Source organism: Periophthalmus magnuspinnatus, chromosome 6 (genome assembly GCF_009829125.3).
Source record: "Periophthalmus magnuspinnatus isolate fPerMag1 chromosome 6, fPerMag1.2.pri, whole genome shotgun sequence".
Classification (NCBI taxonomy): Eukaryota; Metazoa; Chordata; class Actinopteri; order Gobiiformes; family Gobiidae; genus Periophthalmus; species Periophthalmus magnuspinnatus.
In genome coordinates this window covers 20,886,555-20,909,073 of record NC_047131.1, presented here as the reverse complement: position 1 = coordinate 20,909,073, position 22,519 = coordinate 20,886,555, and the positions used below count along the sequence as shown (strand labels likewise).

General features: G+C 38.2%; 1 protein-coding gene across 1 annotated transcript in view; it reads right to left on the bottom strand.

Annotated features, from left to right (window-relative positions):
• Positions 1-1,009: 1,009 nt before the first annotated feature.
• The window catches only part of pde3a (phosphodiesterase 3A, cGMP-inhibited), a 93,706-nt gene continuing 72,196 nt past the window's right edge, over positions 1,010-22,519 (bottom strand). Inside the window, exons 5-14 of the mRNA XM_033968638.2 lie at positions 17,117-17,190; positions 15,752-15,903; positions 15,103-15,240; positions 13,887-13,998; positions 13,064-13,177; positions 12,193-12,392; positions 11,256-11,459; positions 9,372-9,533; positions 6,234-6,483; positions 1,010-5,989 (exon numbers count right to left, since the gene is read on the bottom strand). Coding sequence (XP_033824529.1) covers positions 5,712-5,989; positions 6,234-6,483; positions 9,372-9,533; positions 11,256-11,459; positions 12,193-12,392; positions 13,064-13,177; positions 13,887-13,998; positions 15,103-15,240; positions 15,752-15,903; positions 17,117-17,190 — 1,684 coding nt within the window. The 3' untranslated portion in view covers positions 1,010-5,711. The remainder of the gene's footprint in view (positions 5,990-6,233; positions 6,484-9,371; positions 9,534-11,255; positions 11,460-12,192; positions 12,393-13,063; positions 13,178-13,886; positions 13,999-15,102; positions 15,241-15,751; positions 15,904-17,116; positions 17,191-22,519) is intronic.

Here is a 22,519-nt window from a genome sequence, read left to right as displayed (position 1 = left end):
AGATCCTGCGGTCCCCAAACTGGACCCCCTCCGGTCCCTGGCTGTGCCTAGAAATTCAGTCCATAAAAACAATGAACAGACCCAGTGACAAAGGGCAGCAAAGAGACAGTCCTTAGGAAAGGGCCCCTGACCCCATACCTCCAGAGCACCCGCCAAAGGAGACCACAAGGAACACAGTGAAATGCCTTCTCCAGGTACACAAAGCACATGTGGACTGGTTGGGTAAACTCCCATAAACCCTTGACCACCCGATGGAGGGTATAGAGCTTGCCCAGTGTTTTTTGTCTGGGACAAAAACTACACTGCTCCTCTTGAATCAGAGGTTTGACTACTGGTTGGATTCTCCTCTCCAGTGCCCAAGGCAGTACTGGTGAGGCTGAGGACTGTGATTCCCCTGTAGTTGGAAGACACCATCCAGTCCCCCTTCTTAAACAGAGGGAGAACCACCCAGCACTGCCAGTCCAGAGGTGCTGTCCTTATCCCTATCCCTAACCCTAACTCCATGTTCCCAGCTTCCCCCGGGATCTGGGAGAGAAGCTCTTCTGAAGATGTGAGTTGCAAGTCTTTCTGGAAAGGCTGGAAAGTACTGTCTTGTCATTACAAATCACTCTTTACTCTCTCCTCTCTCCTTAAAGATGCACTGTATAACCTTTAGAGGGTCTGCCACCTGATGGTTTCCTGGAGATCTTTTTGCTTTGCCTTGAATGTTCCACAGTATGGCATTAGGCTTCTGTATGTTCCATTTATGAAATTACAGGTGATTTAATTGCTATAACAATATCTTGAAAAACATGCATTCTAAACAGTGAGCAGTTCAGTCTCTTCATAAACCCTAAACATGTAACTCGGCCTGATGGCGTCAACTGCTTGTCTCCATGGAGATATATAGGTTAAATTTAATGCAATACTGTGGAATATTCAAGGCAAAGTAACAAGGAGAGACAAGCTCATAGCAGACTTCCCTTTGGAAAAAGTTACATGGTGCAATCTTATTCACTACTAACTACCTAATAACTCCAGTCTGTTCACTTCAACTGTCAATGATCAGGGTAGAAAAAGAATGAAGACGACAGTACAACAGAAGTTATCTTTTGTAATTGAAAGTATTCACATTACAACATCCACATAGTTAAGTTTGTGACAACTTCTACTGATCTGCAGATATATTCACTGTTATCATACATAATACCAATAGGCACTTCCAGTAAGTCTGGCAATATTGAAGCTACAGTATTGTGTCTAAATTACAAAATGGTAAAAATAAATAATGTATATTTCAAAGAGTTTTTGACGTTTTAACATTTCTTTACTGTACAGCATGTACAAAATGAACCTGCAAGAATCAATGCTGTTGGTTTCACAAATATTTGAACTTCATGTTGGAGCATTTTCACGTGGTATAAGTGCAAAGTATGTAAGTGAAAAGATATAAGACAGCAATTCATTATTTAGGTGTTAGCTAGAAAAATATTCTCCTTTTTGTTTTACATATTCATAAAGCTTGTTTGGTTCCCATGGTTACAGTTATGTTATAGGTGTGCACATGTATGGCTAATCAAACCAAGCCATAGATAAAATATCACTATCAAAACATGTAGTGCTGGGGTGAAAGTCGGGGTACATAGTCCATTGTCTTTTTGTCTGTTAGTGGAAAATCTCACATGAAAGAGGAAGCACTAAGAAGAAATGCACAAGTTTAACATTAACAAAGATTTCCCTGTTGTATTAAAGGCCCTGTAACCGAATTTCTTCCCAAGTATTTTAGCAAAATTTGTCTTGCCCCCATACAGATATGTTGTATAAGCAGCTCTTGAGGTCAAAATATGTCTGCTGTGTTGTCTGCATCTAATAAGTGTTTATTTTGCGATAATCAGGAGGTAGGCGTTCTAGCTGTTGTTAGTTTTACTGTGAAGTAGAACTCCACTCTAGCCTCTGAAAGTTGTGAAAAAACAGGTTTAATTCACCCATTTGTCCAAACTAAAAGCCAAAAAACACAGAGCAGAGTCACATTTAGGGAGCAATTTAAGATTAAAAGTGCACTATGTAACTTTTCTCCATGGTGATTTTATTCCTTACTCTGAAATATTGCAGAGTGGCACTTATCTCTCCATGGAGACAAGCAGGTCCATTCTGTGGAGAGGCAAGGACCACTCAGATAGATTGCATGCTTTCAGTTTCAAGTTAATCTACAATAAAAAAGTAAAAAAAAAAAAAAAACACTTGTCTTATAGTATATTATATAGTATATTGATAAATGGATGATAAATAAGTTTAATGCCATACTGTGGAATATTCCAGGATAACCAAAAACATGTCGGACCATAGTGCACCTTTAATATATGTTCCCCAACTTCAATCAGTATTTTAAGTCCTATCAACTAACAGAAAATGGTGGAAAGGTTTGTGCTTTGTACGGTTCACACATTAGCTTCCGATACACACCAACATATTAACTATAAGCAAAAAGAAAAATGTATTTATTTATTTTATTTTATGCACAAAATCCACATATTATTTCACCATTAGTTCAGTCTTCTACATTCTCCTCTCCTGTTTTTCTTCTCTTTCTGACTATTACTGTACATATGTTTAATTTCACCTTTATTTTTGTTTTATAACTCTTATGTATCATTGAATTTCTTGGGATATTTAATTCGGTGTGCTCTGGGTAGCTACTCCACTTTCCGCCATTTTCTTAAATAATGTAATAGGATTGTACATTAACGACATCCTTGAGCTGGACTGATGGAGACATAGCAATTGTATGAAATGCCAGCCCATTGATTATACACCTTATTATTATTTTTACTGTAACTTTCATGAAATATATGTAAAAGTGGACATTCTGAAATCCTTGTGGCGATTCTTATTATTGCTTTAAATGTTAAGTGATGGATGAGCCGGTGAGGAGAGATGGCGAGCTCTTGTGATGTAGACCATGGCTTGACAGATGTTATAAAGACTGGCATAGGAACAGGCAAACTCTATTATTATTATTACACTTTTTATGCGTATAGAAAGTATAGAACCCAAAACCTTAGTTATACAGTACTATTGTTGACTATATAAAACCAATGATGGAAGGTAAAAAAAAGAACAAAGTAGTAAAGTAAAGTACTTCAGTAGAATTTTTTAGGTGTCTGTACTTTATTTTAGTACATTTACAGTGGATGCTTTTTACTTTTACTTTATTATATTTAAGAGCAGGTATCTGTACTCTCTACTTCACTACATTTTGAACTGGACTGAAAAGTATGTTTATATGATTTCGGGCGTTATTTTTATCATGTTTGTGGTAACATGTTGACTAAAGTTTTCGAGTTCAAGCTTCGGCTTTGAGCAAATAATAAAAACACAAAATCCATAAGAAAAATTAAGAAATTCGTATTGCTACTGTTGAGCAAAATCTTCATCAATATCACTACATTTAACAGTTTAACATATCAGCAACACTTGTGTGAAACAGGACGTAAGTCGATTGTTTCATGTGATATTTTTACTTTTTCTTGAGTAACTTTTTACCTCTGTCACTGTACTTTTACTTAAGTAACAAAATTGAGTACTTGATCCAGCACTGCATGAAACTAAAATGGATTTAGTACACTACTTGTAACATGGCTTCTCTGAGATCAGAAGAATGTTTAAGTGGTCCCATGGTCTCTGCCCATCATGTCCAAGGACTATCATACACCATTATAACTATGAATAGATAATAATGGAAAGAACGGTCAATGGAAGTTTAAAGTGTAGATGCATTCAGCTGTAACAATTGCCATACAACTTGTACTGCATGAAGAAGGCAGCATGTGTGTACAATAACATCCGAACGGGTCAGAGTACGAGATTAGCTGGAGATGACTCACTGCACACTGCTTCACTGAGTTGCATGTTATATCAGTGGGGTTAATGTGTACAATGGCTAATGCAAATGAGTTTGTATAGTGGACACAATACCTATTTCAAATACCAGTTGCATATGTATATCAATATTGGTCTAAAATGACTCACTGGCTGCTGTTACATGCACACTCAAAATCACATTATTAACAGATTTTTGGAGCTAAAAGATGAAATGTAAACCATCTGGCTTCTTTCTGATCATGGTCCATCTAATTACTCATATCCAAGTCTGCAGTTTGCATTATCTATAAGTAATTTTAAAGGTCTACAAATCAGATATTCATGAGATTTTGGTGAGCTTATAACCACAGCCAATGATAGAAAATGATCACATGTTCTGCTAATTGCAGATGGGTTCATCTCTTTTTAGTAGCATTTCAAAGTTATGGTGTTTTTACTTTTGGAAAATATCCCACAGTTTTGGAATTTAAATGTATGACCTGGGGACTATATTTTTCAAGGATACACAAGGAAGTAGAGAGATGTTGGCAAAGACTGGCCATAGGTGATATATGCCAACTGAGCACTCAAGACTCAAATGCAGGAAAATACAGAATTACATGCATGAGCAAAACACAACTCCACTGTAACATGCTTAAAAGCTCATTAAATCGGTTTTGCACAGTATATGAACTGAGAGCTACTTACACAGTTTAAATGACATGTGTTAGCTGGAGAGGTGGTTACTTGGGCTGCACGAGTTTCTGTGAGTGAAATTATGCTCTCATTTAGTTATTATGGTTTCTGTCACATGTTGTCCATTTACGCTTGTGGATTAGCCATGGAACAAGCTAACGACTGTCCCAAGTATACTTCCCTATAGCCTTTAGTGGCGTGACTCCCAATGGAAATAAGAAGCACATATTACACTGATCCCTCATTGTGAATGTCTCCCTGAGGTGTACCTGCCAGATGAAGATTTGAGTCAAGTTAAATATACAACAATGCTATAGTAACAAAGGGAAGTGCGTTCAATTTACCATAGTTGTCTTTGTCGTAACGCGTTGGCTATAATTAGAACAATGCAGGTCTAGTTTAATGGATTCCTGAGAATTTGTAAGTCAATATTCAGGTGCATGTCCGAAAATAAGAAGAAAAGGAAGTTAATATTAGTGCTTTTGAAGAACCACGACCTGCTAGCTCTACCTACAGCTTAGTTTTAATGCATATTTTCCCAATATGCTTATTTTAGGATTGAAAATAAATTAAAAACACAACTGCTACCCTCTGATCTGTCAAGCATCCTCTGTAATGTAAATGTTCTATGGAATGAACCAAGATGAACAACCATGTCATCTATAGGAAAAGCATAGGAAATGAAAGTGGAAGGAATACAAATTTTGGCTTAAATAAAACAGAATGACCAATGTTCCCTAGTTGCTCCCTTATCATCCATATATATAAAAGTACTATAGTGCGGTGCGCGTGAGACCACAAAACCCGGTGAACTTGAAACACAAGTAAAAGTGTAGCGTGTTCATAATATAATTGCATTCAGAAAATAATTAGGTATAAATTGGCAGCAAATCTCTGCAGTCCTGCATGTGTCTCCATATTGGATTGAGGTCCTTTGACAGTAGCAAAATAAGTCTTTATCCCAAACAAGTGTATTGCGATCTGGAAAGTTCCTTTAGGGTTTGGTGTTGCCAGAAATGGAATATAATAAAATTTGTCATATCAAAATGTACCACCCTGTTATTGTGAAATAGGCACACTTATCCCAAACATCTACAGTGTTGTGTCTAAGTGATGTGCTGGCAACAACAGGAGTCCGTTTACGAAAAATACTTCATCTCCCATGATTCTCTGTCTCATTCTTCTACCTCCTCTTGTCTTGACCAATCAGGTTCATCCACAGTCACCTCTGGCTCCTCCCCCTCCACCAACTCCTCCCTGCTTCCCGGTTCCTCGTCCTCTTCGTGAATAGCCAGGATAGGCTCTGCTACATTGTTTAGGTGCACAGACTCAGTGCCCTGGCTTTGTTTGGGGGTCTCTTCTGCGATCACCTTCTTCCACATCTCATGGTTCTCCAGCAGGTGCTGTGTGATCTGACAAAACACTTTCCTCCGCTTTTTAGGGATTGCTTTCTCTGTAAGAGAAACAGAAATAAAAGTATTATTAAGTTCATTATTGGTAGAGGCGAGTAAAACAGGAAAATGGAGAGCAGCTCTAGAAGAGTAGTGCAATTAGATTTTTGATAAATAGAAAACTCAATAGACCTACACACACATATGCTATGTTATGCTTGATCTAAACTACCTATCTATTTTACCTGTTGTACATGTTTTGGGTTGACATACTGTATTTTGCTAAATATTAAATATGTTTCTTACGTGATATCTCTGAGCTGGTGGATGTGTCTTCCTCTGCTGTGTCCTCCTCTTCCTCGTCTTCGTTCTCTGGCTCCTCCTCCTCAGAGCAGGGTTCCACCCACCTCCCAGGCATGAGGCTGGCAGAGTCAAAGGAGTGGCACAGGGGCCCTACGATGTGTGTAATGAAGGACTCCTGCAGTTTGGCCAGCTGTGGTTTGGCTCTGTCCATGAAGGGGCTGATGGGAAGGCCTAGGCTGGACTCCTCATCACCCTGAAGTGCAACACACAAGGCTTTAATACTGATCACCTTTGTGAAAGAGAGGTCAAACCATTTATATATTTATGTTGCCCCTTGCTCCCTGAGCCACGTCACTCCCCCTTCAAAGTGCTAACACAATCAGCCTGCATTCCGCTAATAAAACTATTGCACATGCTATTAGGTTTGTGAAGATGTAGAGTATTGTTAATACCCTTCTCTGGTATATTTATAACATTTTTGTATGTATATTTATGAATATTTATTTTGCCGTATGGGAGCACGGGGCCTGTGGGTCTTGTACAAGAAGCATGGTCATCTCATACTCAACCGTTTTTGCCATTCTCATTGAAGTGTACTGATTAAGATTCAGCAACAGGTGTACCAAGCCCCACAGCATTAGGATAGGACATGTCTAGTGGGTTATATACATTTCCTTATTCCCCGTGGCTCTTCTAGCAGCTAATCAATGGCTTCACACCTGCAGTGGTAACGCAATTACCAGCATCACTTTACATCCCCATAGACTAATCACATGTACAGCAGTGAACATGCTCTATGCTCCTGCCACTGGTTCCACAGTCACACGGCCACAGCAGGTCCTGATTAGCTGCTACTATCATATGTTTCTCATCAAAGGGCGGTAAGCCTAAATAAATAATATCAGCTGGACCGGGTCACGAGGTTTGTTCCTTCTAACGTTTACTGTACTTCTCAGAGGCACATACTGTACAGAGCGCACCGGGAGACGATCGTATTTGTGTATTAGAAGATTTGAGATGGAGAACAGTGGAAGTCTCAGTACAGCGCTCCTGTGTATACTGGACATATGCTGCAGATGGACAAAACAAGGACTGTAACGAGGTTTTATCGTTGCCTTGGAAACTGACCCCAAGTCATCCCATACACTTTAGATTAGATTAGCTTTCAACAATTCAAATACAATGAAAAGCCCATGAGCATATGTATTTTTCCTACCAAATTAAACAATAATTGGAATATGGAATGTGTGGAATACAATTTCATGGTTATTTGAGATTATGAGGTTTATATAGTTCATATATAGTAAAATGTTGTATTTTAACAGTTCAAACATTATAATCTTTTTTATTTCAGATGTCATGATGATAATGTGGCAGTGTGCAGTTATTTAGACATTTATTTTCAGGTAAATAAATTATGAAAAACATATTTATAATTGTTTATGGTAAATGGTCACATTTTTATATAGCACTTTTCCACCTTCAAGGCACTCAATGCCTTTTACGTCAAGAAACCACTCACAAATTCACACACATTCGTACAGCAGTGTATGCAGACAATGAGGGCTTGGTGGGTTAAGTGTCTTGCCCATCTGCCAGCCTTCAGATCAGTGGACGAGCACACACCTGAGCTGCTGGCACTCCTTATATTATATATCTGTATGTGTTGTAACATTTTCTAACAAACGTTTTAATCAATTACCCTGTTCAATCAAACAACAATATTTTATTTAGTTAGTGAAAGTATTAACACAAACAATTTGCAATTTTTATATTCCTATTAATCACAAAGAAAATCAAAAGATAATAGATTCTACTTTTACATCCTGATGCAAACCTTAACAACAGATTTTTACAAAAGCCTTCAACAGTATATCTTATCGTACTTTTCACAATAGCTCTGAACAACGTAACATCTCTTTAGACTGCACATGCTCAGAGGAGAGGTACTAGGGGCTTGTTTTCAGCTGAAGGTCCTTAAGCTTGTGGGTACTGGCTGTTTGTGTAATCATATGCAGCCTCTTCTGTATCTGACAGTTGCCTAGGCTCCCTGCATGTGTCAATGTTATATGTTTTCCTTTCTTTCTCACACTTTCTTGTTGAATCTTACCCTGTTGCTCATGTGTCTTGTAACATCATGATTGTGTCAACAGGGGGCAGTGTGGAGAACAATCCCAGATGTAATTAGCAGAGATTAGACGCACTTTTACAGCATTTGGGGAAATTGTGCCAGAGGTTACTGGGGTCAGCAGAGAAATGGCAGTGTAAGGTCTTTATGAGAGTATAGCATGTAATCGGGTCACAACACTACAAGCATTGGGGACATAGGAGGTGAAATAATGCCCTGATCCAATTGAATTCAAGTATCTTGTATTTGCTGAGCTACTGACTGTGACACACTAGCTGAGGTAGGATTTTGTAGAGATGAGTGAATGGGCACAGAGCTGAAGATATGGAAATCAATGGACATTTTTTTTCATGAGTGTCCTTGGAATCAAAATGCATCTTATTTTTACATCTCATTCTGTTCGTTAAGACCCACGGTAGTAAAAAATAAAAACAACAACAACAAAAAAACAAGATCTAGAAAATGCTCTCAGGGATCATCAAACTGCTTTGTGGTGATGTGAGGCGTGTTTTTGAGATCTTTTTGACCAGGAGTAGTTTACATATTGAAGTTGTCCTTAATGTTATTTTTGCACAGAACTGTATTGGAGAGACACTGACCTGGACTAGTAGCAGCGCAAACCAGAAGGTCAATCTGAGGTCCCTATGTGTATAAATGAGAACTTTGGGGAAGTCTAGGTGAAGTTTGTCTTGAGATTGCTGAAAAGACTATCCATGGGTTTCAAAATGATGACAATTTTAAATTGTTATGGCAATTGACAGTTAAAAACAAAATATTACATCTTTTGAATGGTGGTGAAGTATCACCTAACAAGAAGCAGAAGCCCAAGAATTGATAGCCATGTTTTATCCATTCTGTTTGTCAGTTTCAGACTGAATCAAACATTGTCAAAAAAGGCTGGTTATTTCAATGTGTGCCCTTTTTTAATGAACGCAGTGCAGCTGTGTGAAGAAGCAGGCTGTGAGGTTGCGATAGTGATAAAATTATTGTAACTACATATAGTCAGGCAGTACCTGTTCATAAAACTCGTTGACGATGCCCTCGGTCCACTGCAGGTGCAGGTCTTTACACTTGAGAGGCCCATTGATGTCAGCCAGTTTGATGCACATCTGACACACCAGCAGACGGTCGTTCTCATTGGACCAGTCGATCCCGGTGGAGGGGTCATCACCAACCTGAGGAGATCAGCAAGATACAAAATCACTGTGGAGATAATATTTGTCACTTCTTTGAAGCTTAGCAGGGCTGGGCCTGGTTAGTACTTGGATGGGAAAATACCAGGTGAGGCAATGGGACAGTAGTAGCTACAGTGCGTACTGTTGTTGTGCCCTTAGGCAACACACAGCTTTCAGAAATTGTTTTAATCCAATTTTATATGTTACCAGTAGGAAATGGCGATGTCCCTGGTCTGCAGTTGTCAATAACTATTAAAATAGTTCAAGACAGAAACAGAGGAAAGACTGTTGCCTGGCAAATCCAGAATGGTATCTCTCTGTATTTTTTTATTCAGAGGGATCTCCGCCTGGTCCCCCCTTCTGTCACATTTTGAGCCAGAATCAAGTTTGTTCATGCAATCAGATTTGTTTATTTCAGTGTGAAAAGAAGAAGCTCATTGGTCACCTATGATTTACAAATAAATTTTTTAAATTTCTTTCACCTCCAGTGAACACAACTTAATGCTTTGAAATCTGCAATGTTTTTCAGTCCCTTGTGATTTTTTTTTCATATTTCTAATAAGCAGCCATGACATGGCTGACATGGACAGACCCTGCCTGTGCCTGACTGGCTAATCCACCTGTCAATCATGCCCATCTGAAATCGAAGAGATTAAATGAGGGCCAGACTCACATCTTCGTAAAGTATTGGATGAGTATTCTGGATCCCAGACAAGTAGGGCAGGTGATGTAGCATAGGCACTACAGGATGGCCTAAGGTTTTGTCCAGCAGAGGAGCTGTTGTTGCTGTTGTTTAAAAAGTGAGTAGACTTATTAAGAAATACATTCAGTAATTTATGATCTTAGTTATTGTTATTTTTTGTAATCTCTGCCAAATCAATAGCACTCAAATTTAACATATGCAATCTTATAACTTTTTCAATACAGGCACATTCTCTTCATATGTTTTGGATCAAATAAATACACTTTATATAATAGACTTTTTTCCCTTGGAAGTGCAGTAAAGCAGAGCACGTGAGGGTGGGTCACATACACTTGCTTCCAGGAAACTTGTGCAGTTTACAGGACTGGCGGTCAACATTCTTCTGCACTATAGCTCACAAAAGAACTATGTGTGTATAGAAGTTTGTGCACAGCCGAGCCAGGCACATCCTTGTTCTTTTTTGTATTTTCAATGAAGCATCTCACAAAGTATGCCACGGTGTATAAAAATGTATTTTTAATGTGTTTTTTATTTCTAATTCTCAGGTATATTATCTGCAAAACTATGAATCCAGTACTGCATGCTTTTCCTACAAAGATGAACTGCCTCATTATAGGTTTGTCCAGATTTTTGGTCCAGTTAATTGCTAGTTCATTGACCTTATTCCACTCAGGCCACTTTTTACTCAAATGCAACTAAACTGCATTTTCTTTGTGGTGGCTCTTCTGGTTAATTGGGAACCCCATTCATTTCAATGGAGAATTTGAGAAAAACTTTGCTACTGAAATATGACGTGAAGTAGGTTCATTTGTGTCAAACGGTCAGTGTTCATGTGACCAATAAATCAACACTGCACTGATTCTCTGGGGAGCTTTAAAATCACACTGTAGTCCTTATAGAACTTATTTGCTGTCACGGCAGCCCCATGCATCTGGAATAAGGTGGATAGTCTATTTTAAAATCAAATTTAAATACTTCTACTTATCACTTAGCAAAAAAAAAAAAAAAAAAAAGTTTACCTTGGCATTAAACTCAGCAAGGAAGTCAAAGTGTTTCTTCAGGTCAGTGGCGAGGATGGCCTCAATGACCAGGAAGCGGAAGCGCTTGAACTCCACGTGGTCCAGATTGACCAGGAAGTTGAACTCGGGTCGCGACAGAAACAGGTTCCAGGCCGAGGCGGCGTGGTGGTTCTCAAGCACCGAGCGGTCATTATAGAGGACTGCCTGAAAAGACACATTAAAGCATTTCTCACCAGATGTGCAGGTGCTTAGGTGACTGTATGTATTGTATTCTGGGGTGAGTCAGTCCTCCATTGCTCGACTGCAGCTCGCCCAAAATTCATCTGCACGTCTTTTAACTGGCACATCAGAAGGATTTTATCATCCCTTCACTGGCTGCCCGTGTACTTTACGGTTCATTTTAAAATGCCTTTATTTTTTTTTAAGTGTTTGAATGGTGTTGCCCTGCTGTACCTCTCTGAGCTCTCTATTCTTATGCTCCTGCACGGTCTCTTGGGTCAGCTGACCAGCTTCTATGTGCCAAAGACCAGCCGGAAGCTCAGAGGTGGCAGAACCTAAACTGTGGAATGAGCCTTCGCACGTCAGAAGGCCTCTTCTGTACCTGATCACGTCTTAAAACGAGCTTGTTCACTTTGGAGTTTTGACACAGTTTCTGACATATTTTAGATTTTATACTGTTTTAAATGGTTTTAATATATTGTTTTAATTGTGTAAATTTAACTTGGTTGTTTTTAAAGCGCATTATAAATAAAGATGCAGTTGCAGTTAATAGCTTAAAACATGTAAAAAACAACAACAATTACATTTTAAAATGTATCGAAATGTGTGATAATGACATTTGTAAAGACTAAATGATCATGTGACGAGCACATGGACGAGCACATGGTTCCTGTGCACATTGCCAGTATGGTATTAACAGTAGTTAGAGTGTGAGTACCTGAGGTGCGCTGGTGGCCACCAGAAAAGCATTGGTCCTCCCGGGGTGATCGTAATCGTGCATGGCTGCTGCCACATACAGAGCCATGAGCTCCAGAGCAGGGATGAGGCCGGACAGGCAGCCGTAGCCGTCCTCTGACACAGTGTAGGTCTTAGACACCAGGAAGCCCATGTGACTGTGTGTTATCCCACTGTCCGAGTCTAGGCACAAGACCAGAAACAACAAGGAGAAGAGATGTGTTACAGTTAGCTGTGGTGATCCTTTCAATAAACAAAGAGCGGGCTTATAGCAACAAGAAACGGTTTACCTCAAACTGCAGCACTGATGGCTGCTTTCTCATGGACAGACATAATTACCAGGCAATGAGTGAAATTTGACTTCTGTACTCCAGCCTCTAAATTTCAATGTGTTACTACTCTTTGCATGAGCAGTATTATTTTGAAGTAGTGCTCTCATTTCTTCTCAGGCACTATACTTCTTCACCCCAAGCCAAGTCTAAACACAAAAGACACCACACCAATCCCCTTATATGTGGATCAAAGGGATGGCCAAAGTAACGCACACAATGGTTATAGAAATATGAAGGGCTAATCTGCCTGCAATTTCATGCTTTTCTACTCTTCATATAGTGAATTTTACCACCAAAGCCCGGGCCCAGATAAGAAGAAAAACAGAGTAGGGTTTGATGCTCTGTATACATATAATATAACAGTACATTGTAAAAACTAGCAGCAATTGAAAGCTACAATAACACAAACCTGGGCTACTTACAGCACTGAAACACTTTTAGAAGTCCATATTATTTTAGCTGCAAATTAGGCTCAGATAATGTATATAACAGCACCCCCATGTGGACAACAGTGCGAATTACCTGAGTCACTGGCCGATCCGTGGTCATTGAGGAGGCTGGGCAGACCAGGCACAGGCTGAGTGGTGAGGTACCAGACCGCGTGAAGCACATCTGTGGCGTGCACCCTGTTGTGGTCTGAAGAGGAAAAAAAAAAAAGACACCACTATGTTAAGAGTTCCATCTGAATCCACGAGGGGGCAGTGTTGGCTTCTGTATTTAACTCTCCAGGTCAGTGATTCTTCCACAGCAAAGACCAAATGTTAAATATTTAGATTTAACAATACCTTTCCATGCATCCAGAATGATTTTTTCTCCCCATCACCAATTTTTTCAGGTTTGCTTGTTTGTTGTTGTTGTTGTATTTAATTGCCTTGATTGTGCGTACATTTAACATAGCATTTAACTGATCTATTTCCATAGATAAGCAAATAATGCCACCAGGCCAAGTTATAGGTCTGATCTGTGGAGATCCAAGCCCTTTTATAGTAACAATAAACTTGTAATTGAATAAATGCAAGATAAATAACAGTAATGCCATACTGTGGAATATTCTAGACAAGCAATAACATCTCCATGGAGAAAAACAGGTGGCGGACCCTCCGCTAGAAAAGTACGTGTGTAAAACCAGGTCAAAACCAAGTCAAACCCAAGTTAAAACCAGGTCAAAACGAGGTCAAAACCAGGTCAAAACTACGTCTAAACCAGGACCACACCAGTATAACTCATTCCACCTTTTAAGATCAAAAGTCACAATTCAAGCGCTCAACATTTTTTCCAAAGTCTAAATTGCTGCCCTCTAGTGTTCAGTGTCAGTACTCCAGCAGTGAGAGGCCAGTAGACTTACATGGTATGTCCCTGTAACCGTTCTCAAGGGCGTGGAAGTAGTTCATGAATTCTTTAACAGGGATCTTGAAGGTCTCGAACAGGCCCGTGTCTTCAAAGAGTCGGTACGAGACCTACACCACAACAGTCTTCTGTTAGTTATTCACCATGATGCCTGGATCACATGCTTTTAGAAGCCCGGCCCAAATACTACTATTATTATGTCTCTACTATTTTATTTTTGCAATTACTCGATAATGTATGAATCATTTCTGTCACTTTAGTATCATTGTTATTTATTTATTTATTTATTATTTAGGTTTATTTCATGCATCCCAGCTATTTTTTTATGTTTTATTTTTTTCTTATGGTCTTGATAATCTCACATAGCCACAAATATCTTACTTTGAATTGTATTTATTTATTTAATGACTTATTGAATTATTTATTTATATATGGGAACCCAATGAGATTATGTGGGCTCTCTTTTTTAAGGGTTCCCTGTTTAAAATACAATACAAGCAGAAAGACCAAATATAGTGTATAATTCAATATGATTTTACAATTTTAAAAAGTATTGCAAATCAGCTACTAAAATTAAGGGGCAAAAAATGATAAAAATCACAAAAAAGGAGAAAAATCACATAAAATTGTATCTTTCCTGGAGAGTTTTAGAATCATGTATCAAACTCAAGGCCCACAGGCCAAATGTGGCCCACGACATGTAAATTAACAGGTATGAGTGTCTTAAAATATCAGTTTATCAGGAGATATGCAGTTATACAGCCATATTATTTTTACATCTATGCAAATGCATATGCAATATTTGTAACTTGAATAAGTGATAAATACAGAAACAGTTAAATAAGTTAAAAAAAGTAGTTACATTTATTTTGCATTACATTTGGCTGCATTTAGTTACATTTATACTGTCTTACAGTTACATCTGGCCCTTTGACGGTAACCATTTTCCTGATGTGGCTCTTGGTGAAAATGAGTTTGACACCCCTGATCTGCAGCTTTACCATACGTGTATAATAGAGCTTTATATTAGTATACACGGTGACATAAAGAAAGTACTATTATTTTGTCTTGAAAATGACAGCCTATTCAGTTGTTTTTTAATCATAATTGGTGTTATAATTAGTCTATAATTAGTATACTGAAATCAGTATATATCTAGAACAAGCTAATGCATGCTATATAAAGGACATGCTTAGTTAATTGGGTATATTTACCTGACTGAGGATCCTTCCACATTTCCCACTAGTCCTCTCCATCAAATCAAAGATAGGAAAATTCCAATTATTTAGCTGGCTCATCAGAGGCTCCAGACCCTCCATCAACAAGGGTTCAGGGGCCAGAATGGGTTTGTCCTGTGCAGATATAAAACCAGTGAGCAAAATAACACTCAGATATTTCAAATCTAAAGACCCATATTACACTATTTTCACATATTTAACACACACAAAAAAACTGCATAGGCTGAGTTCTTTTCTCAAACAGAAAACACTTTGTTCCACCTTGTGATGTCATATGGTAATACAAGGAGCTCCACTGTGTTTTTAAACTCCATACACTTCACTAGAATCATTTGGATAATTTCAATGCTGGAATTGCCGATCTTTACTGAACTAAAGGTAAAAGATAACTACCACTAAAACTACCACTTGATGACATCACAAAGTGGAATAAAGCATTTTGAGCTTTGGAGATGAAGACAGACTAATAAAGGATTACTCAAAAAATGAATGAAATGAAACAAAACATTACTCTGCGTATGTTTTTGAGGAGGTAACAACAATCTAACATGGTTTAAAGCTCACAATAATCAATTTTGTGTAATATAGGACCTTCAGCTGTACACACTGTGGTAGACGGGCTCACCTCCGGAGGTATAAGTGGGTGCAGAATGACATTTTGAGAGGTGCTCTTGCCCTCCTCGGTGGCCTCCTCTGTGGGTGCTACATCACTGCTGTCACTGTGGTTGGCCTCATGGGTGCTCTCGCAGTCTGATGACGCAACCACCGGGTCCTCTCCTGAATGGGTACAGAAACACAGGACTGAACACTCACTTAGCACTTATTTTCTCAGTAGAGATGGGAAGTATATTTAAGAAACTTTTTAGTAACATTTTTAATAAATTCTTCTACATCTTGGAGTAGTTTTCAAACCCAGTTCTTTAACTGCTTTAACTGCTACTATGAAATAATATTTTACAGAGTGATAGTTCAAGTGACAAAAGCTGTGTTGACAATTACAAGTTTTAAAATGATTTCAACATGTTTGTGCCTTGCACCACTTCTTCTGATGCCTCCTTTGAAAACACCAGGTTTTGTGTATTAATTGAAGTTTTGTCCTTCCAACCACAGTAACTTGGAATTATAAATCAGAAGTTAGATCCAAACAGTTACTACTACGTGACTAGTAGTTTCCCCAGATACTTTTATACTGTTACTTGAGTATTTTATTGGACCACAAATTCATGCTTATTACTTGAGTACATTTTTTGGCAACTGTACTCATCTTTGATTTAGTACAGAGGGAGATCATTCTCGCCACTGTTTTATGTCATACAGTGAGATTCAGTCTTGTGCTGCTTAGATGTCATCTTTTAACATGACATTTGTTGATGGACAAATCAACAAATGTCATCTTAAACAGTCAGGTAACCAAACTGCTGGTTACCTGACTATTTGATGGACAAATAGTCAGGTAACCAGCAGTTTGGTTACCAGAGTGATATCTCTCTATATTCTTTATACACATTGATATCATCCTGGTCCTCATGCCCTCTGCTGCATCTCAAGCTCGGTCAAAAGTGATCGTTCAAATCAGATCTGTTTTTTGTTTTTTTTTCCTTTAGTGACACATGTAAAAGAAAGGAGTGCATTGGTCACCTACAATTTACAAGTAAAATCGAAATTCTCTCACATCAAATTAACAGAGTTTAGTGCCTCGCTGTGATATTTTTTCCCTTGATAATTTCCGATATGAACAGACCATGCGTGTCCCCGATTGGCTAATCCACCTGTCAATCATATCCATTTGAAAACGAGGCTGCTGTTTTGAATTCAGGATGTAATGTATATGCCATCTCATAAACAAATGCCAAATTGTATTTTTCTCTCTCTCAGGGTGTTTTAGGTAAACACTTCTCTCCTTATAGCAGTCTGGGATGCCTTCAGAATTGAGACTCCCCCATATGCCCACTGTAAATGCCATGACAATAAGCAGTATCTGGGACTATACCTGAGCGAGGTATCCTGTCTCCTTTGTCCATAGACCCTTCTCCATGACTCAGTTTGATGTATGGCCTCCCACAGCTGCAAACAGAAGGAACACAGGTTAGAAATACACAAGTCTACAACAGCATTCATTTCATCAACTCAAACATTATCTATCATTTTTTGTAATATTTTAGATGACAAAACTTAATAAAAAGTATCAAAATTACTAAAGCTAGGCAAGGCAAGGCAAGTTTATTAGTAAAGCACAATTCGTACACAAAGTAATACAAAGTGCTTTACAGAATAAGAAAGACATTAAAACCAGCTAATAAATTGCTTAGTTACATAGATTTTTGTTGAACTAAAACAGTATGACTAAAATTGAAATATTTATTTCCAAAATTATGGATATTTCACAATAAAAACTATGAGTGAAAATGCTTTTTAACCGCAGAGACCCAACCAGACCATGTACAAACCCCAAGGAACACGTCAATGCATTACAATTTACAAGGACACATTTTTTAAGTGCAATAAAAAAACATCCAAAATTATTTAAAAACACGCTTTTACTTTAGACTATTTTTGACTAAAACTAGACTTAAAATGAATTGTATGACTAAATCTTTCAAACTATTAAATATAAATCAATTAAATAATTAAATAAATAAATTAAAAAATAAAACAAACAAAAAATCTATATAATACCTATCATCCAAAGAGAATATGGATCAGTGACTGTGAGGATTTGAAGTCCTTGTGTATCTGATGTGATGTGAGAAACGATTAAAAAGTCAAATTTTAATGGGATACATTTGCAGTTCCATCCCCGTAACAACAAAAAGACTTAACGAGCCTAACAGACGAACACATCAACACAAAACACACATCAGCTCCAGTGTCTTATTGGTAGTTGGCTTGTCTTCTCAGATTTATAATGCACAAATAGCAACTCAAGCTATTTTAAAGATGCATTTTGTAACTTTCCAGGTATTGGGGGTCCATCGCCTGCTTGTCTCCATGGAGATGTCATTGTTTTGTCTAGAATGTTCATTGTGTGGCATTAAACTTATTGAAAACAGAACAGAGGTTGGTTGGTAAATGGGTGAATGGTCACGTTTTTATATAGCAATATTCCACTTTCAAGACACTCACTCAAAGACACTTACTCCTTTTACATCAAGGAACCCACACATTATTACACCAGTGTACACAGACAATGGGGGCAAGATGGGTTAAGTGACTTGCTTAAGGACACAACGACAGCATTTGGCATACTGTGGGAGCTGGAATCACACCGCTAACCTGTGGGTCAGTAGATCTGAGCGCTATCCCGAAGACGTTTATATCGAGAACGGGATTCGAGCCCTCAACCTTCAGATTGGTGGACAAAGACTCCACCAGAGACCAACTGAGCTACTGTTGCCCCAAACCATCGGTTTACTGACATATTTTGCAACATCTCCATGGAGACAAACAAATTGACACTTTTAGCAATGTTCTAAATCAACAAACACAACTCCTTATTACTTTAAGCTCTCTATAAAAGTCAGTTATGTGGTCAATAAAACAAACAGTGTGATGTTTTGGGAATAACCTCGCTTGGTCCATCGATATCTTTGGGACTCTGAATAGCTATCTCTCTCTTTCTCCTACATCACCATGCCTCCTTATGTGGCAGGAGGTGTTTCCAATTAAAATACCTCCACTTAAATGTAGTCAGAGCTGCCGGAGCACAGGAAATGCCTGCAGTGTGCACCGTGGTGTCAGAGGGGGTACAAAGAGCTGTTGTGTGTCGATCAGCTTCTATCTGATACATGTAGTGAACAGTTCAGAGCCCAGCCCACTACAGACTAACGCTCCGCGCTCGGCCTTTACAAAGAGCTGGTGTTTTCACAGCCAGCACTGACCATGCTGCTTCTAATGTGGAGCAGGTGTGGAGTATCTAGCGGTTTGATGGATTGGCCAATGAACACTTTGTACAATATTGCAGAGGATTAAAAGGTAGCAGAAACAAGCTACTACTCATTTTAATTAAGTCGTTAAAGGCGATGTACCTGATTTTTACTGTCTTAAAAATGTGAAAAAAAAGAACTAGTTGGCCTTAAATCTCCAGCACAGGCTGATATTATAGTTTTGGTCATTCTGTTGCCTAGAAAACACACACAAAGCTTTATATTAACACTTTAATACAAAGAGACAGCTGCACAAAACACGACTACACAGCTCTCTTATATATTTTGACTACACAGCAAAAATGGGCTTAGGCGGAAGAATTTGGGGACAATAATCAAAATTGGCATTGTCCATGAAAAAAACCCTTATTGTTTGATCTCTGCTAATTATTCACTTAATTATTCACTGCCATGAGTTAATAAATGCTTTTCACAACTGTCAGAGGTTTACTATCATGATAACTAACAAAAACTAGCATGCTAACAGCACACCAACATTACTTGCTGGTTCTTGGACAATACAACTCTTTATTATAAGATGCAGACACCCCCGTAATGGTCTTATTTGAGCCTGAGAGCTGCTTTTTGCAATAGATCTTTACTGGGGCAAGACAAATATTGCTCATTGTGGAAAAAAATAAGTTATAGCTACTTTAAAGAAGATACATTGTACTTTTTGTGGTAATAAACAGGTCACATTTTGTTCATCTAAAACAACAAGAAACAGAAACTGGCCCATTGACTTTCTTTTCAATACTGAAACTGTATTTTAGCTCAAGTAATACTTTTAACGACTACTTATTGACTACTTTTTAACTTGAGCAATAATATTTGAAGTAACTGTATTTTTACACAAGTACACATTTGGAATACCTATATCTGAACAAGGTCTAGTGTTATTGAAAAGTGTAGAAACTGGCACACACTACAAGCCTCGCTGTTTTGCCAATGCAGCAGAATTCCCAGGCTGAGTGACATTGAGCCGTCAGAGCAGAATGTAAATAAGATCGTCTCATTTTCACTTCAGGAATCTGTCCATCAACTGCACAGGCATTCCACTTTTACAGCATGAAAAACGTTACAGTAATAAGCACTGCACTTAGGGCAATTTAAACGTCTAAAAAAGCTTAACCAATAATATGAGGATCAATGTGCCACCCAGCGTGTTTTGTCTGCGTTTTACAATGTTAGTAATGGAAGCCAGAGGTCAATCGTGGCTCATACTGTAACATTGTAGATGTTTTCATAGATGTAAAGCAGCCAGAGCAGTACTGGACTACTCAAATAACAGTCTATTGAAGGAGTGTTTTGGCTCCCCTCATGTAAGTAAGCTTTTCCAGGTATGTACTGGATCAATGCCCATGACCACTAACATTAGCCTCTTCCACTAAATGCGTAACAAGGTGAAAATCTAATTCTGTGTGTCTGGAGTTAGGGTTTTTGAGTTTGGACTTTTAGTTTTATTATGTGAAAAGGTTAAATATTTTGTTGTAGTGGTGAAATTTAAAACTGTGTAAGAATCGTTAAAGAATAATTGTATCTTAAGCCTGTGCCATGTTTATAGTTTATGCTCGACTATCAGATTAACTCATGAGGACAAAAATAGGGCAAGTTTATTAAATAATTAAAGGTGCACAATGCAACCTTTCTGGATCCATCTCCATTGAGATGTCAGCGCATTGCCTGGAATGTTCCTCGTATCTTCCTCCATAGAGCCACAGTTAAGTTAAAGTTCAGGTCTGTGGAGAGGTGATCTGCTCACAGTAAGAATGCATTTTCTTAGCAATAAAAATACCTCTAATTGCATGAATGTAAGATAAACAAGCAATAACATCTCCATGGAAACAAGCAGGAAGATGACATTCCACTAGAAAAGTCACATAGTACACCTTCAACATATAATGTAAGGTGGCAGAGTGGTTAGTCATTCTGTCTCTTAGCAAACACATTATAGTTTAGGTTCTTTTTCAGTTTCGTTCTTATTTGACACCTGATTTGAATTGTTCAAAATGGACTGGGATAGACTGTATGAAAACATATCTTGAAGGTTAATAATACACATTCGGCCTTATTTCTTTACATTTCTCTATTACAAATGTGACTAGCTGCCGCCTTGTCTGAAACTTTACTGTAATTCAGTCCATTTCCTTACTTAAGCTCCCAGCAAGAAGATAGATCACCTTTTGGTTAAAAGCCCAAGAGGACAGCAGCCGACCAAGCTTCGATAAACACAGAGCCCATTATTTTAACTTCAAGAAATCCACCTACGCTAAGATGTGAAGACTTGAAGATACAAACATATTGTACAGGTTATAACGCTAATGCGAGGCCAGTCTGATAAGTGTGTCTTGTTCTTTCCTGACTTCAAGCTGACATGATGGAAAAACAGAGTGGAATCAAGAAGCCTAATGTCCTAATTAAGATTTTACTGATTTGATGGGGCGGCGCAGAGGAGACAATTGAAGCCATGTGTTATTGTTTTTTCTACCGCTGTTTAATGCTTTCCTATTGAATAGAACTAGTCTTAGTCCAAAAGGGTCAGAAGTCAATTTGTTTACTTGAATCTCTCTGATGTGTTATGATATACTGGGTATTTTTTATGTGCATAACATGTACATACATAAACATTTGTATATGAAATCACATATACACTGATATGACATCACATTCCCATATATCACATTGTGTTATGCTATGACATCATGTTATGTTATGCTATGACATCATGTTCTGATATGATCACTTTCTGATATGATCACATTGTGACATATCAGATCACATTGTGACATATGACATCACAGTGGAAAATGATCACATACAATATGGCATCACATTCCAATATAACATCACATTGCAAAAAGACATCACACTCTGATACGGCACCACATTCCGAAATGACATCACAATCCGATAAGATCACATGGCGATAGGACATCACATCCTGATATATGGTCACATTCCAATATGATCGCATTCCGATATGACACCACATTCTGTTATGATCGCATGGGATCACATGATCATATGATGTCACATTCCGATATGATATCACGTTCCGATATGACATCACATTCCGATATGACATCACATTCCAATATGGCATCACATCCTGATATAATCGAATTACAATATGACATTGCAATGTGATAAGACACCACATTTCAATATGACATCACATTCCAATATGGTACCGCATTCTGATATGATCACATTCCAGTATAACATCACATTCCGATAAGATCACATTCTGGTATGACATCACATTCTGATCAGATCAGATTTTTTGGCCAGTCACTTGACTGAGGGAGTTTGAAAATTCCAGCCATTCATGAGAATTATCTGCTGAATGAAAATGTCCTAACATTTATAATAACTGGTGATGGAATAAACAAACAGTACAAACATATCGCCTTTTATTTGCCACATGTTGAACATTACGAGTAGTTATTAGTCCCCAGTCAATATTTTAT